The following is an 18,919-nucleotide window of genomic DNA, read 5'->3' on the forward strand; positions in this document are numbered from 1 at the left end:
GCTGGATCAGCAGGAGTGGCGAAGCCGAGGAGTTCCAGTGGTAATTATTATATCAGTAAAGAAGCTAACAACTAATATAAGTAATAACTCACCATCCACTCCCATAACTCCTAATAACATGTCCCCACCATTTCCTTTCTATTGTCGTCCTTATAAAATGGATGTGTGGTATCATAAATAATTTTGTGGTTTTCCAACTCCATATTTAGCTTCTCCTCATCCATGGTGTCGGTAGTGATCCTTGAGAACCTCTGACCTGTTGACTCCAGGCCTGGATCTGCTCACTGTGACTTTTTGTTGATGTAGTTACATGAAACAATCAGACGTAAACGTGGAGTGTTTTATTCTGAAAATTAACTGGATGTTTTAATGTTGTGTCGCTGTCTGGTTTCCTGTCTGCTCTATGCTTAATTTGGCTGAGTTGAAGCAAAGTGCTGGGGCGTAGTCATTTCGCAATGCAGCGCAGCCAGTGGAAGTAAACACATAGACTAGAGTGTAATCTATTTGCTCTGTCTGCCTAGCGGATCGGTGCGGGCCGAACATGGATTTGGTGGAAATTAGCCATACATATTGAAACAGAACCACAGTTAACCGGGTAAAGGGTTCCAGTGTTTCAGACTGCAGATGTTTTTGACAAAGAGCAAACTAAGGATGACAGATGTGAGGTTTATATACAGTGTGTGTGTGGGCCTGTGCTCCTCTGCTGTGTCACCGGGTTGATTCTGTCTCTTTACAGCTGATATGATTCTAGAGTTTCATCTCTTTGCCTGTTTTTGCAACCTTCATCTGAACTTTAGCACCAATTTATTTTCATTCAAAGGACATCTGACCTTTCTGCCAACAGCTTCCTCATCTTGTTGGTAATGAGCCCCGACTGTCACTGTCACTTTAATTTCTGTTATTCTCCAATTATCTTACCATGAGCAAACTGCGAGCGTGTTTCAGCTTGATTGGCCTGATTATGAACGCCACATGCCAAATGCAATGCGCTCGCCTTGGTTTAACATTGCAATCAAGCAGAATGCATTGTGATGTGTTCTGTTTTATCAAACAGAATAGCAATCCCCAAATACTCAGAGGCTTTAAGGTATGTTTAAATTGTATTTCTATGTAATTATAGGTGCGTGTGCCATCTGCTTCTCAACATTTGTGGTGGTTCCACAGATGTTGATTAACTCTGCCTCGGGCAAGACAACTGCTCGTTATATTCCTTGTAGAATGAAGAACGCTCTGAATATATACCATCATGTTGGGACATACTGCCCTTAAGTAAGAACAATTACATATACAGTTGTTTAGACTAAATATTGAACTCGTAAAGTGTATAATTTTTAAAAAACGTATATGCTGTACTTTTATTGACTCAGTGAGGATCTTCCATATCTGATCTATAGCACCTGCTCTGAAACCCAGAGCACCAGGAACCCCAAATAATCAGAATTACTTGTTTTTGCTTGTTTCTGGAACTAGATGGTACTCGGCTTGTGGTGCTCATAGTTGCAAAAAATACATTGAAATAAGTCTCTTTTCTGAAATCACAACTCGGTTGCTACAAGTTAATCCACAGACCATGTTGTGGGTGATTCCATGGAGGGACTGGGGCTGTTCCAAATACCATTTTCTGGGCTCTGGGGCTTTGGCATTAATCAGCAGTGAATAATCAGAGCTTTGGTTGGTGTGTATTTTCAGCATCAGGTGAGAAAGAGAGAGAGAGAGAGAGAGAAAGAGAGAGAGAGATACTATGTGTCCAGTGTTTACTGTGACCCAAAAAGTCACAGTCTCATCAGTCGTTTGGAACTGGATTCAGTTGTGCAACGTCAGATCTCGAACAAACCACAGCAGCTAAAGGCAGCAGCACGACCGATTTTTTTCACCATGTCAAACAGTGACATGCAGTTGAGTGAAAGAAGTGTGTCACTATGAGATGCACGAGACCACGTCGGCCCGCAAACAGCTGGTAAAAGGCAGCCAACATTAGTGGAATTATTTTCCCGTCATGTCCCGTATGACAGGAAAGAGACCCGCTGCAAAGCTGTTACTGATGCAGTCGCGCTGCGTATCACTAAAGATATAATATAAATGAATTCATGTAAATACGTTTTGTGAAATGAGTGCAGCCTTCAGTGCACATGTAAACAACTCCCCTGAAACTACATAGTACACTTTAAAAGACAAGTTTGCAGCTTGCAAGTTAACCCCAAAAAGGGATATTCAGTTTGCCTTTAATTTTTATTGGTAAAATAAAAACACTGGTTTTGAGTAATTTCTTGGCCATTTGTAGTTTGTTTTAAAGAAGGAAAAAAAATTAAATCATAAATCAGGTTTGGTATGAAAAAATCAGAGATTTTATTTTTAGGCTGTATCGCCCAGCCCTAGGTTCCAGAAGGTTAATATACTGTTGCAGATGCAATATATAGAATAATACTACATATTGCTACTTAATTCATTTTTGTAGTCAGTTCCTTGAGCTTATGGCCTTGATATTTCTTAAACCAAAATGAAGCATCTCGGGGTATATTTAGAAAAATTACTGTTATTTTTTCTTCTAAACTCTCCAGTGTTGCAGTTTTCTGCTTTGTTGCATCTTTTAACATCCATCTCGTGGTCAGCAACAAACAGACAGCTCCTCTGCTGCTCACTGGCTTTAGCTTCAGCCTGTTTGTCTCAGGCCCTTTGCGTCTGCGTCAGTGGATAGTGGCTGTGGCAGCCTGCAGTCAGCCGCCTGCTCAGACAAAAGGAGGATAAAATAAGTGGACATCTCGGCAGACGAGGAAAAGAAGCCCTTTGCCATCAGCAGATAGCATCTCTGTTTGTTCGAGAAAGTTCCTGTGGCTGTGTGTCACAGTGAGCACAGACTGGATTTCCCCTGAGAGACTATCCATTCTGTCCTCAGTGGGGATACACTCAGGGTTAGCAAATACAGAAGGAAATGCTAACAGGCTAAATCCATTTGATGATGTAAATTTCTGCCTCCTTGAGCATTGAAGGCAGCCTGGAGTTCACCTCCTCTAAAAGCACAGTCACAGCTATGGAGTCACATAGAGGCAGAAACACACTGAGAGGATATTTTTTGTGGGTGGTCAGTGATTTTGCAATATATTGAAGATGCAGTTTGATTAGATGAGCTGTTCATTCAGACTTCAGAACAGAGCAGTTAAACAGGCTCAGATTTGAACAGAGAATAACATATGCTTCAGACAGCATTGTTTTTGAAACATTTTTTGCAGGATTAATCAAAAACAGTAACATGCAGGATAACACCGAGAAGTTTGCATCCATTTTCCTCCTGTTCCCATTCTCAGGTCATCAAACACTGACGTTTTGTCATGCCCTTTTGCTTATGATATCAATGCCAAAGGCACCCTTTAGCATCTTTTTGAGACTCATCAGGCTTTACTCCAAAGTAAAACCATCCTCACTGTTGATGCTTAGAGAGATTGACGTGGTGTAAGGAGCAGAAAGTCTGATCAGAGAAGGAAGGAAACTAGACTTTCAACCAGGAGACTGCCGTTCTTACTCCATCCATCCATTTTCTTCCGCTTATCCGGAGTTGGGTCGTGGGGGCAGCAGCCTAAGCAGGGAAGCCCAGACTTCCCTCTCCCCGGCCACTTCGCCCAGCTCTTCCCGGGGGATCCCGAGGCGTTTCCATACGTGATTCCATACGTGACCATACGTGAGGGTAGGAATGAAGATCGACCGGTAAATCGAGAGCTTTGCCTTTCGGCTCAGCTCCTTCTTCACCACGACAGATCGGTGCAGAGTCCACTTTACTGCAGACGCTGCACCAATCCATCTGTCGATCTCCCGCTCCATCCTTCCCTCACTCGTGAACAAGACCCCAAGGTACTTAAACTCTTCCACTTGGGGCAGGATCTCATCCCCGATCTGGAGGGGGCACATTCGGCTGCGAACCGATCTAGTGAGAGCTGAAGGTCATGGCCTGATGAAGCCAACAGGATCACATCATCTGCAAAAAGCAGAGACCCAATCCTGAGATCACCAAACCGGTTCTTACTTCATGTGAAACATTTAACTTAATGTTATATAACTTATGTACCTCAATCACATGTGAAGGTTGTTTTAGCTTAACATCACTTAACCTTGTAGCGCACTGACATCATTTGCATATTTACATCACTTTATGTTGCATAACAGACACACTTATTTCAACCCAAATATGATCTTTTTTCCAAACTTAGTTTGTCACCTAAACCTAACTAATCCACAACATTAACCACGCCTGTTAAGCAATACAGATGTGTAAACTGTAAATGTTTAGACTTTTGCATACCATTAACTATAATTATGTTAATGTTGGATTTTTGTTTAATTTTTGCAACAATGTGATAAAGTAAGTTAATTTGCCAGTTATTGAATTTGCTGGATTAGCTTAAAACAGAGAGTCCTGACGGACGGCGTATTTCGCCCAAAGCTGATTAGATTAACATGACAGATGAATGAAAGCCTTTGTGCCAAAATATACTGAAAACCAAATTGTAGCTGAACAGAGGCCAAGCTGACATTAGAGCAGGAAGTCAGGTCTCCATTCAGTCTGTTGCATTTCTGTCAGCCTGTCTGCTGCTCTGTGTGGATGATGATGATCGCTGTTCAGCCACCCACAGCTCTTGATTGCAGCTCTACACTCATTCTTTTGGAGAAAAAGACTTGCTGCTGTGGGGAGAATTAGATGCTTCACCCCTGTTTTGCATTTTAAATGTTTTATGGCCTCATGTTTTATTAACTCAGAGAAATGCAGCCAGTGGTAATATCAGGACATTCTATAAATTGCAACTTTACAGTCTGATTGCTGAGAAATAAATCTGTATATGTTTTTATAAGAACGGTAAAAAACAGGCACATTGGCTGTAGTTGGGAACTATGAAAGGGAGAAAAAATAAGCTGTTTGTCAGATGGATAATGTTAATGAAGCCTGTTAAAAGCAGAATCAGCACATTTACTAGCATTAAAGGGTCGGCCACACCAAGAACAATAACTATATCTATAAAAATATTCATTCTAACTCAAGTGGACGGCGGAATCCATACTACAACTAAAGTGACAATGAAAGTGGCGAATGATATCTTTTGGATCACTCTAAGAGTGATTTAATGAATTATTGAAATACTAACAGACAATCAGAATCTGTCTTATTTAGACGTCACATCCAACATCGATCCTGATCTAATTTGGACTAGAAAATGTCTGTTTTTACGTTGAAAAAAATGCATGAAGCTGTGGACTGTTTTACTGTTTGTTTTTCTTCCTGTGAATTTAGTCATCAATAATTGATTGGTCTCCCTGACTGTAGCAGATTCTGGTCAGTAGATGAAGCTGATGGCTGCTATCAGGAAAAAAAGATGAAAGGAAAAAGTCACGAGTATTGATTAAAAACGTAACCTTAATATGACGATTAATAGGCTACATAGCAAATTTTTAATTTAGATCCAAATCCTCTGAATTTAGAATGTTTAATTTGGGTGTCATCAGTGCATTTCAGAGACATTTTTCTACAAAATCAAGTTTCAGGAGTTCTGACTACCGGCTCCTTAACTGCAGCTGATCTCTGTCGTTTAGGATTAAGGAACAACCTACATGGTAGAATCACTCAGTCATGGCTGTTAACGGCTATATGACCTATTATTAGGCTGCAGATGACACAAAAAAGTAATTTGACTCGAGACCTGGAGCCAAACAAACGCTCTATGGCACCGATGTGTTCTCTGAGGTTGGTTTTGGCTTTACTGATGTCCTCTTTTACCGTCGACACAATGTCAGCAATCTGATGTTGACTCATACCAGACTCATACCAGCTTTATAATATGACAGTAGCTACTTTATTTAACTGTATTGTAGCTGCAGTTCATCATTTTGTATTTGAATAGTTAACATTAGTTTTAAGGACATTTAAAATGTCTAGATATTTATTGTGTATGGCAGTATTTTAAAGCCATATTGCCTAGCCCTAATTGCAATATTGATATTGCAGAAATAACAGAAATATTAGATTTTCTCCACATCACCCAGCCCTAGCTGAAATGATCCTTATTTTTAGAATGAAAAAAGTTAACCTAAGTTCCAGTGGGCAAAATGCTAATATCCCCATCAAGAGGACTGTGTCTGTCTTTTGACACCTGTGCTGCTGTCTGTTTAAAGTAAATAAAAACAAACAAATCCTTACACATGCCTCCTGTGTACCGTTACACCCGAGAATGCAGTAAAGTGCTCTGCTGGGTAGGGTGTAATGTGGTGGAACCCATGCTGGCTCTGGAGTGAAAACTGTGATTTTCAGACATGGTCTGTTCTGACTGCAGGTTTTAATTTCTTGGTATTGTTACCTCTGGCATAATTGACGTAGTTGTGGATTTGAAGCCAGCAAAGGCTCTGGTCCCTTACTCTGCACTGGTGACTGGTATTGATTGGCAAAGGCCCCAACATAGAAGAATATGGGATTGGGATGCAGGGTGAAGATTTTCTTCCGTCATGACTTGACTCCTGTTGCATCCTGTAGCTTGGGGGTCATAGGTGATAAATTATTTAGTATGTGAGCCAGTTTATTAGCAGGACAAAGGAAAAGACATAAGTCCCTGATATATGATTTTGACTAGGGGTCGACAGATTATCGGCCTGGCGGATTGTTGGGGCTAATATATCTTATTTTACCGATCTTCTGTATTGGCCTTTCATTTTAATGATCGCCAATAAAATGTATTAATAAATAAGTGTGCATATTGCAACACCAGGGAAGACAGTCTGCAATACATGCAAAGAATGTGTCAGCATGGAGGAACTTTTACTTTATTGGTAAAAGTTAAAAGAAATTTTGATTTAATAATTTCTTATTTAAATTTTCTCTGAATTTTATAGAAAGTTGCAGGGAACTTTCTGTATATGCTGTCGAAAATTTCAATTTTCACTAAACATTTGCTAAAGGCATCTACACAAAGTTTGTGTTGGAGTTTGTTATATGCCAAATTCTAAATTTTGACAGAAATATATTTTTATTGTAAATGTTAATATGTTCTAATTATTGGTTGTCGGTGTCATTAATTGCTAATAATCTGTATTGGTATTGGCCCTGAAAAACCACTATCAGTCTACCACTAATTTTGACACAACCTGTATATATATATTTTTTGCCTTATTTTGTAGCAGAATTCCTAATCAGCTGGGAAAAAAAACAAAACATTCTGGTATCCTTCATACAAGAAAGGCTCCTGCACACCATTTATTCACAGGGGAGTGCAAACATTTCAATCAGTGACCTTTTCTCAGAGCGTCTTCTCCACTCTGCAGTGTGGCAGATACCACTAATTACATTTTCTCCAAATCCATGACAATCAGCACAAACATCACAGGGCTGGTTCCGTTTCGATATCCTCTGTAACATCTACAGTTCTTCCTGTAAAGCTCCTGTTAGTCGATGGTTTCTATCCCCAGCTCTCTAGCAGCAGCTTGCTGCTAACTCATTATAAGAGGAAGAAGAGAGCAGCACATGGAATGAAAATGATCCAGATAAAAGAAGGGTCCGTGCTCTGGCCTATTCTAGGCTGCTGTGTTTCTGTTGGCTTCCTCCTAATTAATTCCTAAAGTAAGAACCTAATTATAGCCCCTCTACCCCAATTCTAACCCCTCCACACTACTTTTAAAGGGTGTTAAATAATGTCAGACACTATTATTGAAGGTAAGCTAAGTCATTTTTCAACCTGGACCCTATGTTTGTGTGACTAATGAAGTCTAGACTTTTTGAAACTGGTCCAGTATTTGCTGAGAGAGCGCTGAAACCAAAGAAACACACTACAATATAACCACTCAATGGCTCATGTCAGTGTGCATTCCCTAAAGGTGTTTGTTTTTGTCACTGGCAGGCTCAGATTGTTATTCTTAGTAGGGATGGGGATGATTAATTGTGTAGTTTCTGTAGTTGTTAAAAATATACATTGGCCTACACAATACATACACACTGTTTCTGTTGGTTGGGGAATTTACGTTGTATCAGAAAGTGTTGTAAAAGCATTGCTACTGTGCATAGAGTGATACATTAGCATGGCCAATAATCTGAATTAATCAGACACCATGCACTTTACACATCCACACACTGGTTAAAAATACTCCACAAAATCCTTCATAATGTGCAGCAGCACACATGTTGTCAACACGCTGGATTGTCCTTGTGGTCTGGTTTATGTTGGACAAACTAAAAGAGCTTTGAAGATTTGAATATCTGAACACAAAACATGGATTATGCTATTGCTTGACACAGCTCTGCAGCATTAAGTTCTGGGGAATAGAAAACATTTCATCCTCTCCTGTTAACTCACTGCTCTGCACAGAGGCAGTCTAAACTCACGCTCTTAAAGAGAAAGTTTACTCCCAAATCAGAAACGCGTATTTATCCTCTTACCTGTAGTGCTGTTTATCAATCTAGATAGTTTTGGTGTGATTTGCAGAGTGTTGGGAGATATCAGCTGTAGAGTTGTCTGCCGTCTCCCCAATATAATGGAACTAGATGGCGCTCGGTTTGTTTGAAAAACACGACAGCAATGTCTCTCTCCAGAATTCATGAACAGGTTGCTCAAGATAATCAACAGACAGACTAGTTCTATCAAACTACACCAGCCAACTGTATCACCATGCAGAAGGAAATGTACATCTATTCACGGAGGAGAGGCTCGTGACAGTGGGAGATGTAAACAGTAGGCAGGTTTCCATTAACCCTCAAATTGCGGAAATTGAAATTGCGAGTAATAAATACGCCTAACTGAAACACTCCCATTTATGGCAAAACATTTTCTACACTTGCATGAGGTTGATATTTCAGGCGACTTGAAAAAGCCACATTTCGCAAAACTGCAATGGAAACAACTTTTTTTGGCTTTTCTAGGTCACATGATGCTATGGCTATGTGCTTGTCAGTAGGAACTGGCTCCCTCATGATGCTGCAGGAGCTACAAGAGGTGTTATTGCATCACATAACTCCTCAAAAGTTGAGCGGATCATCCGGAAGTTTTGAATCGACAATTCCTCTGTGAAATCGTGGACTATCAACTCTATGACTTTCTCCAAGATAATAGTTTATTCGAGGACTTTCAGTCAGGCTTCAGACTTCATCATAGTACAGAGATGGCGCTAGCAAAAATGAACGACTTATTGATTGCTCCTGATACAGGTCTTGTCTCTGTTTTAATCCTATAGATATTAGTGCTACATTTGACACCATTGACCATCAAATCTTACTGCACAGACTGGAAAAAGTTGAGCGGATCATCCAGAAGTTTTTTTTTTTGTTGTTGCTCGTCAGTTTGCTGTGCTGTGTATTTCTGGAAATGGTTTAGTCCCCAGACTTTGCTGCAGAGTGAGTGCTCTTGACTGTCACGTTACTCTTTGGTAGAGGATGTAGTGCCAGGGAAGGAGCTAAAACATCCTGAACGCCTGATTGACTGGACTCTGTTACAGCCATTGAAGTGGTCCCCCGATTAATGACTTAATTTAAAGCAAATGTTTGACATTTTGGTAAGTATGATTATTTGATTTATTGCAGAGAGTCGGATGAGAGGACTGATACCACTTTCATGTCTGTACAGTAACGATGCAGTCACGGTGCAGTGGTACAGAAGAAGAGTTACTCTGCACTGTAAGGCTCAGAGATAACAATATCAGCTCTCTTCTGCTTAGAAGTGGTGAATATACAGCTCACAGCAATCTAATACAATATAGTCTCTGGCTCTTGTTTGATATCTAGTGTTGGAAAGAAATGTTACACGTTTGCGATCTGTCATTATTGTGTTTGCTTGTTTACTGTGTAAGTGCCAGTCACACTGAGCCCTGTTCAAACTGTAAGATGTTATATGGAAAAACAAATCATTGAATTTTTGTATTTAACAGCAGAATCTGATTCAACTGACATGATTCTGAGTCGATGATGTTTTTAAAAAAAACCTTTATTTAAACATTGAAGGCCTTTAAGAGCGAGCTCTCCTTTACAAGCACGCCCTTGTGGTTTTTTTGAACGCCGGCTGTGAATCACACTGCCCTATGGTGACATTTCAGACTTGCTTGAAATACAGTAATGTCCCAGTGGCCTGTAAGTAAGTGCTGTAGGCAGTTTCTTAGCTTAGAGGGCTTTCTATGCTGCAGTGCTTTCTCTCCTTTATATATACTGCTATACTTGAAAATGAACCCCAGGGTAGCTGTTATTGAGTTGATTTCTTGTCGTGACATAATTTATTTTGTGAGGATCCCCTGTAGCCTCCTCAAGGAATGTCTGGAGCTCCTCTGTGGCCCTGCTACATGAAGCCAACAGTCGGCCTTTGGTCAATAAGCACGTTTACATGGAGCCTTTACTAATCTGATGAGAATAGGTTTACTTTGAACCATTTAACTTTTTATTTTTTCTCCTCTCTCACAATCTGCTCTGGAGTAAAGATCCAGTGGTTAGCACTGTGTTTTAGAGCAGGACAGCATGGAACGCAAAGTCAAACATCATTATATTTTTGACCAAATACCTCAGTATTGCAACCGTATTGTAGGACAGACTATTTATTTAACTTGAATATCACCGTATTTTATTAAATGCTATCACAACAGTAGTTTATTCAACTTAATTATAAGACAGTAGCTCCGTTATTTAGTTTTATAATAACTAGTTCATTCAATAATTTTGTATTTTAGCAGTTAACATTAGTTTAGGGGACACATAAAGATATTGAGATATTCAGTACATCGTGTAATGGAATATAGCCATAAATATTGCAGTATTAATTCAAAGCCATATTGCTCAACCCCAAATGTTGCATACAGGTTCTTAACATATGAATTGGTAGAGACAAGGAAAGAGCTTTCAGTTCATTGGTGGCATCACTGGTGTTTATTTGACGTGTAATGGTGAGGTTTCATCTGATGGAATTCAGAAAATTAGCTGGCATTGGCACAATGTAGGTCAGCTGTTCATGTTTAGGGGGATGGGGAGGGGCAGACACAGAGAGATTACTCGTCCACTGAAAAGAAACATTTTCTTACAAAGACGATTATTCAGTGTGAAATGCTACATCATGTGGGGACAAAACAGCTTCAAAGACTGACACAGTAATGAGCACTCAGCAGAAGATATAATACAAATTAGAAAAAACAGAATTAGAATTAGAAAAAACACAATAGCAACATAAAAACAGAAGAAATAAATAGAAGATGTATCATTGCATGATGTTTAATCCCTCTATCACCTTGACTCTCCTGTCAGCAGTGTGATAGCAGTTGGTAAAGGGCAGGGAGGGACAGCTATGCTGGTGGAGGTGGGAGAACACTGCTGCCCCCTGGAGAGGTCACTTCCTCTTCTGCTCTCCCACAGAGAGCAATTACCCAATGGTTTCCATGACAACCAGCAGTCCTGCCGCCGCCTGTGCTCTGAGGGTGAGAGGGAGAGGAAGCAAAGCGATGTGCCAGCCTTCAGATAAAGCATCCGTTCTGCGAAACATCACCACTGACTGCAACACAGCGGCATCATGTCCCCGTGTTAGCTGCTGAGTTAAATACATGTCACCACATGATGGTGCTCCGTCATATAGAATCTATGCTCAGACGTCACTTTACAAATCACACACATCTGTCAACACACAGTGTTTAATACTTTATTACTTGTTACACCTGCAAGCTAAAACAGAAGTAGAGCTGCTGTTAACTCGCTCTATCACAAACCGGTATTCTGGTCTAATTGTGCTCATGTAAGCACAACAGTATTGGACTCCTACATAATTAACGGTCCTTCAATCACACACTGTGAGACAACCCATGGCCTTTGACAGAAATCCTTTTTCCTTAAAAAACAAGGATAATACAACTCATTTAAAGCAATTTTGAAAGAATGACAGTGCTGCCTGGATTATTTGGGCTTTCAGAGAGTCTGTGTGCACCAGGGATGTCAGTGGAAACATGAAGAATATTTTTGACAGGTTACACATGTCAGACTAATTTTGCTGCTCTTCAGTTTACTACACTGCACCTTATCTGGGTCTGGTGGTAGCTAGCTAGCTGCGTGGCTCATGCTGCATTCATGTGATGTGGGAAGGCGTATTTCCAAGTTAGGAAGTTATTCTTTGGGCTATGCTGTGTTCATGTTCTTTTAGGTCTTGATGTAGGAACAACATGGAAGCTACAAAGACAATGAGTTTAAACAAGAGGTTGATAGCTGTTTCCACTTTATTTGTATATATTTATATTTTATATTTTTGATGTATTTTGTTATTTTGTCTAGTCATTTTACAAGGAAAGCAGTTATTATGAATACCATATTACTCTTAAAATCTCTTAAATTACTCTCAAAAATTGATATTTAATATGTGAATTAGTAAAAAAAACAGTTTCTCATCATTGACCAAACAATGACTTTTGCCTGCCATGTTTATGCATTTATGACGTCAAGTCAGCAACTCATGTTATAAAATGAAATTGTTATTAATGTATAGTATACTTGCCTGGCTGCTTTATAGTTAAAGTTCTCTTGCTACAGCTTAGAAATTCAGGTACTAAAATGTGCAACTACTCAAAGGAAATGATAGCAACAAGGAATTTTTTATCATCAACTGTTGACACTGTTTCCATGTTTATTACCATCTCTGCTGCCCTGAAATGTCCAACAAACATTGTAACTCACATTTCCCACTTGTAATTATGACTTTTCATAACTTGTAAATACGGTAAATATTAGAGCTGACATAGTTAACGATGCTAAACAGGAACTGGACAAAAAGGAAAGGCCTTTTATTTTACGCATTAGTGTTTTTAAGACAGTTAATGGGTGTCAGCCTAACAAAATCAACTATGCTTATACATGCAGTATAAGCATAGCTAATCTACAGTGTAGGGGTGTGTTGACTGTAAATAAGTTGTCATCAGAAAACACTAAAAATGGTGAGTTGTTGCTTCTGTTATTTTTTGAAGGAAACAGAAAAAACTTTTGATTCAAAAGTCTGTTTACCTTATCTTCTCCATGCAGAGGAGATCTGGTTTACAGCTCTCAGCTGAGTCAACATCCCATTGACAAACTCAGTTGTACTGTATGAATGAGTGTATCATCTGCTCTGTGTGTGTGTGTGTGTGTGTGTGTGTGTGTGTGTGTGTGTGTGTGTGTAACATCCTCAATATTCGCATTTAACGAGGAGAAGAACCCAAATCTCCCTGCCTCCATATTATGCAACTGGAGAGGAGACTCAGGAGTAATGGAAAAGATTTCCATCTTCTTTATAGGTCTCTCTTCTTAGCAATAATCTAAAATTAATTGTTGAGCTCTGATTAGTTAGTGAGGGTCTCTGAGGATTTAGAAAGACCAAAATGTTCGATTTAAAAGATAACTTTCTCAACTGCACCGGGATTGTAATTTGAATTCTCTCTGTTCCAGGGTGGACTTCAGAAGAAAACCTCATCACAGAATCTAAACCCACCGCTGTCAGCGCACACCCGATAACTCAAGGTGAGTGAGTGGCTGACTAAATTTCATTTTCTGATTATTTCACATCAAAGAAATAAGGAGTGCTTCGCTTTACAGCTTGAATATATGAGATGTGTATGAGCTTTTGTGACTAGAGGGTGAAGTGGGTCTGTAAAACCAACATTTGCTTAAATGCTTAACCCTTTTAACATTTCAAACACAGAAAATGCTCTTTTCAAAATCAGACTTTAAAAAATATTGTACATCAATACGATTTTCTACCTAACCAACATCGGCCCTAGTCATACATTTCAAATATTCATTAATTTTCAGAGTTTTAAGTCTTTAAATGCCAGATTTTTGTCATCATGCCACTATCTTTTTACATGAAAAAAAAGTAAAAATTATTTTCAACATGCTATGTACCAAGTAAAGTAAAAATCACAAATTCCGAGGCAAAATCCCTGAATGACACCCAGAAATAATACAAGGCATGTTTTTATGCTTTGATGGCTGTGGGATTGAAAATGTCAGTTTGAATGGGTTTCAGTGGAGCATTTTTTTGCATTTAACAGTCTGAATGTAACAATTTGGTTTCCACAGTGTATTTTAGACTTATTGTAGGAGCTGTGCTGGAAATTCACTGATTCAACTAAAATACACAATCTTGCTAAAATGTATGCCATATGCATACGTACAACTACTCAAAGAAAATGATAGCTACTAGGAAACCAAATCTATTATTTTTTACTGTCAGTTGTTGACACTGTTTACGTGCTTTCTGCCATTTCTGCTTCCCTTAAACATCACACATACATCCAACTTGGTGATTTGGTTATCATCAAAATTTCCAAATTTCCCACTCGTAATTATGAAATTGGAGGGCCGTTCATGTGCTTGTAAGTCTTAAATACGGTAAATACGATATTTGCGAGGAGCACGTGAAGGCAGCATTAGTCTGGTTCAGTTGACCATTGTCTCTGCCTGCTTGGCTCTTATGTATTCCACCCAGCCACAGCACCAAAAGACATGCTCTCATTATAATGGTTCTGCATGAGTGTGTCCTCATTTTGGTTGCCATCGCTCTTCTGGGGGCACAATCTGTGAAAACATTTCTCCTGTTTGCCTTCCTCCACTTAATATCTTAAGTGTTTTCTTTCTGCCTCTTTCCTTTTTGATGATCTGTCTCGGAGGAGAATAATAAACAATAATTCAACGGGGTCAAAATGAGCAGACTGTGTTGTAAGAGAACAATGAGAGAAAGCAAAGATAATCCTTTGCTCCAGGCAATAATTGTCCTGAAAACTGAATCAGTTCTGGTGTCTTTTGAATGATGAGCAGTTTAATGAACCACGGCTGAAGTGACATTATCCTACAGTAGATGTGTTGATGCTGCCTCTGACAGCAGTGACTGTGCCTGTACTTAACCATACGTCATTGAGTAATTAGCAGTCAGTAGACTGAGAAAAAGGGAGTCATAAGCATATCTTGTGTTTGGACAGATCAGGTTTTTAAGTTTAAACTTGATGCGACTGTTCAAACGTAACTGCAGTCAGATGTGTGGCAGTTTGATTTTGTTTTACTTTGCACATTATTACTCCTATTTTAATCCAGTTTAAAGCCAGAGATTTCACTACCAGTACATCCTTTCACACATTTCAAAGAATTGTGAAGAAGAAGAAGGGTTAGGGGTTGGGTAACCTAAGTACAAACTGCTCCATGAAAGAGGCATGGGTCTTTGGATAGCTATGAGTCAAAGGTCATTGGATCAAATATGTCTTTTGAATAAACTGTAGTAGGACTAGCATGGTCATTGCAGGCTGGAGTGTGAGTGGTTATCTCACCAGCTTTCGTTTATCAGCCCTGTAATGAAACTTAAAAATGCTTTTCACTCATATTTGTCCCTTTCTGTCTGAAACTTTCAGGCTCTTCCCAGAAACCTTTGCCCTGACATCACAGAGGCGCCTGCTGATGACGGACTACTGAAACCTTTTCTGACACAACTCAACCAACCCGAACCAGACCGCCATGAACCCCCAGGAGATGGAGCTTGGTCAGGAGGTTATGGAAGAGGCTGATGCCGCTCCTCGACATCGCCACAACAACCATAACAGCCGATCCCGTAACCACAGCAACCAGGAAAAGCGCTACAGACGCTGTGAAGCCCCTGCTGGGAGTAGTGCGGGAAGCAGAGCCAGGGTGCCACAGCAGCGCCGGCCACAGGAGGAGCAAGACATGGAGCTTCAACATGGAGCTCAGTCTCCACAGCCTCAGCAGCCCCAGCCCATACCCCGCCCTGCAGTGACACGTTACCGCCGACAGGGGGACAGCGAAGCCAGGATCAGAGCCCAGCAGCAGAGACACAGACAGAGGCAGCAGAGAGAGGCAGAAAGAGCACAACACTTAGCACAACAACAGGAGAAGCAGCAACACACAGAGATGACCCAGGAAGACGAAAGAGAGAGGGACGATTCGGCGCTCGCCCGCTCAGCAAGCACAGAGAGCGGCTTCCACACCCATACGGACCGCGCTGAAGGGGACGATGGTCTTGTGGTGATGTCCCTGGAGCCTGAGGGGCAGCCAGAGGCAGAAGACGAGGCAGGGAACTATGAAGTCCAGCTACGGCCAGAGGCGGAGGGGTACACTGAGAGTGCCGAGGCTGAACAGCAACATCTCCATTCGCATCCCTCCTATCCTCCTCAGCCGCCGCCACTGCCACGTGAACCCCTGCCTGATCTCCAAAATCCCCACAGACAAGATGAAGCAGAAGAGATGCTGAACGCTGGCTACTCCAACTACGTCTACACGCAGCCCCTCAGCCACACCGGAGGACGGGCCAATGTCTCGTCTGGTCAGAGCTCGGATAGTTTAGACGCCATCCTTGCAGACGAAGCTTACTCTGAGCCATATGACATTTACTCACTCTCAGAGCATGTTTATGAAGAAATCTGCGACGCCCCTGCAGCAGTTTCATCGGCCGCAGACGGGGCAGAGGACACAGAGACTCTACAGCAGAGGAGGACCGGCTTTCAGCTGTTGGAGGGACGTGCAGGAGGAGGAGACTACCATCAGCAGGAGGCCGTGGGTTCCCGTTTGCGCCACTACGACGAACGTTCGGATGGCGAGTCGGACAGCCCAGAAAAAGAGGCAGAGTTCGCCCCATACCCACGCGCAGACAGCTGCGACCAGGAGGAAGACATTGACAGCATCGTGGCCGAGGTCAAAGAAAGCCTCAGCTCTCAGAGTCTTCATCGTGCTGCCGAAGACACCATAGATGAAGAAAATGAGCTACAGCAGGGAGAAGACAAACCCGAACCTGAGTCCCAAACAGACTCGGATAAAAACAACAAAGCTGCCAACCAGGGGAAGCCAGCCAGAAAACAGGTTGCGAGTCCTTCAGAGGAGCTTGTAGCAGTGAGGAACAGTCAGGAGAAGAGGGACGCCATATCCCTGGCCATCAAGGACATTAAGGAGGCCATAGAGGAGGTGAAGACCAGGACAGTGAGATCGCCGTACACGCCCGATGAGCCAAAAGAGCCTATTTGGGTAATGAGGCAGGACCTGAGTCCCACTGCCGAGTGCGAGCTGCAGCCATCACTGGGGGCTGATGTAAGTACAGCAGCTCTGGCTATTATTGATCAAGTGCACTGGATAGCATGGCTGTTGTGTTAGTTACCTCTTTGCAACCTCAGCAAATCGACTTTGTGTCTTTCAAAAACATGGGAAGAAGAAAGAGTAACAAGAGCGGAAAACCCTAAAATTATCAATGAATTGACTATGACAATGAATATGACAAAAAGTACATAAAAGTACATGAAAAAAATATAATTTTGTTACATAATTTTAAAAATAGCGTTTGCCTAGCTTTTTTCATTTTCCCTAGATATTTTTCCCTTGCTTTTTTTTAGATTTTTATAAATCAGTTAATTTCTCACAATTTGTGGGAGGCCAATTTGCCTTTACTCCACTCCACATTTTTGAAAGAAACAAAACCACTTTGCTGAAGGTTCAAAGCTTTAGGTGCAGAATGACATTTGTCTCCCTCACCTCTAGCAGCATCTCATATAAGGTAAGACACCAAAGAGTCTATTTACTATTTAAAGCCAACAGAAGACAGAAAGATCAATGTGACAAACACTTATTTCATCCACAAAATCAGTTACACAATTCATCTCATGTTACTAAATATGTCAGACTGCACAAACACAAACACCCAAGCTGTAAGGAGGTGAGCTGTTGCTGAAACACTGACTGGACAAATGGCAGCTTACAGGCAAAACATCACAACAAATCAGCTTTGTGTGGGACAGAGAGTCGCGCATTGTCATAACACAGAAACATCTCACAGGTCACAGTTCAAATCAGCTCTAGGTTTAATGGTGGTGACACCACAGGAGGTGTTTCAACCAGACTTATCATTATTATTTATTTACATTATGTTCGAATATTCTGGCCATAACAAACAAACAAAACATGTTTTACAAATGCCTTATGATTTAGTAACTAACACAATATAGTTTGCGATTGAAAAACATAATGAACAAACTAATCCATTTTGTTTTACAAATGCACAACGTACTTATCAAACAAATACACAACATATTTCTAACACACCATGCTTCATAAACAAACACAACATGTCTTACAAGTACAAAAAAAATGTTTTACAAAGACAAAAAAAAAATAAGGTGACTTTTGGCAGCATTTTTCAACAATGAATGATGCTAAGAATTTCTCACCAATGTCCGCAGTAATTCTGCCTCAACAGCAGCAGGTGGTGCTGTGAGTCAATAGAAACGCTGCTGTTTTTCAGGATTAAAAGCACAATTATGTTTCTATTTCTCAACCACTTGCAATGATTTGTTTTTATATCCATGGGTTTATGGAGAGCAACAGTATGAGTCCTAAAACCTGGAAATCCATTAGCATTTTAGCATCTCTGGTTTAACCTTCTCAAAGTCATTGTTTTTTTATGGTTTTTTGGTGAGAACCCTGAAATAAGGTCTGTGGTTAACACAAGCTGAAGAGACTTTAAAGTTTTGTTCTGTTAGTAAATACCCACTCGCAAACTTTCAAGCTTTTATTTGTCTTTAAACAGAAGGTTGCTAACAAGTGGCTAAATAAGACTACAGAACATCATCATGCCGAAACCGTGGCAAAAGCAGCTTTTCCGCCTTGCAGCGGTGCAGACACCACAGTAGTACAGTTCGTTTAAGCAAAGCAATAGCATTTTACTATAGCGACTGCATTTAGGTCTAAAAACTCCTCAAGTGGTGTACAAAAACACAGTAAAAAAATTATATATATATAATTTACATTACATCTCACTATTTGTATCCTGCTGAATTTTTACAGGTTCAGTTTCACCCATGCAATTCCAAATAAAATCTACCTACTTCATTTAAAAAGACTAATGAATTTACAAAAACACAGTAAAAAAATTATATATATATATATATATATATATATATATATATATATATATATATATATATATAT

The 18,919-nt window shown here is 40.4% G+C and overlaps 1 protein-coding gene across 1 annotated transcript in view; it reads left to right on the plus strand.

Annotated features, from left to right (window-relative positions):
• The window catches only part of apba1a (amyloid beta (A4) precursor protein-binding, family A, member 1a), a 55,260-nt gene that overhangs the window by 11,294 nt on the left and 25,047 nt on the right, over window positions 1–18,919 (plus strand). The window contains exons 2-3 of the mRNA XM_042487487.1: window positions 13,391–13,462; window positions 15,346–17,029. Of these exons, the coding sequence (XP_042343421.1) occupies window positions 15,449–17,029 (1,581 nt within the window). The 5' untranslated portion in view covers window positions 13,391–13,462; window positions 15,346–15,448. The remainder of the gene's footprint in view (window positions 1–13,390; window positions 13,463–15,345; window positions 17,030–18,919) is intronic.

The sequence above is a fragment of the Plectropomus leopardus genome, chromosome 6 (assembly GCF_008729295.1).
Source record: "Plectropomus leopardus isolate mb chromosome 6, YSFRI_Pleo_2.0, whole genome shotgun sequence".
Lineage (NCBI taxonomy): Eukaryota > Metazoa > Chordata > Actinopteri > Perciformes > Serranidae > Plectropomus > Plectropomus leopardus.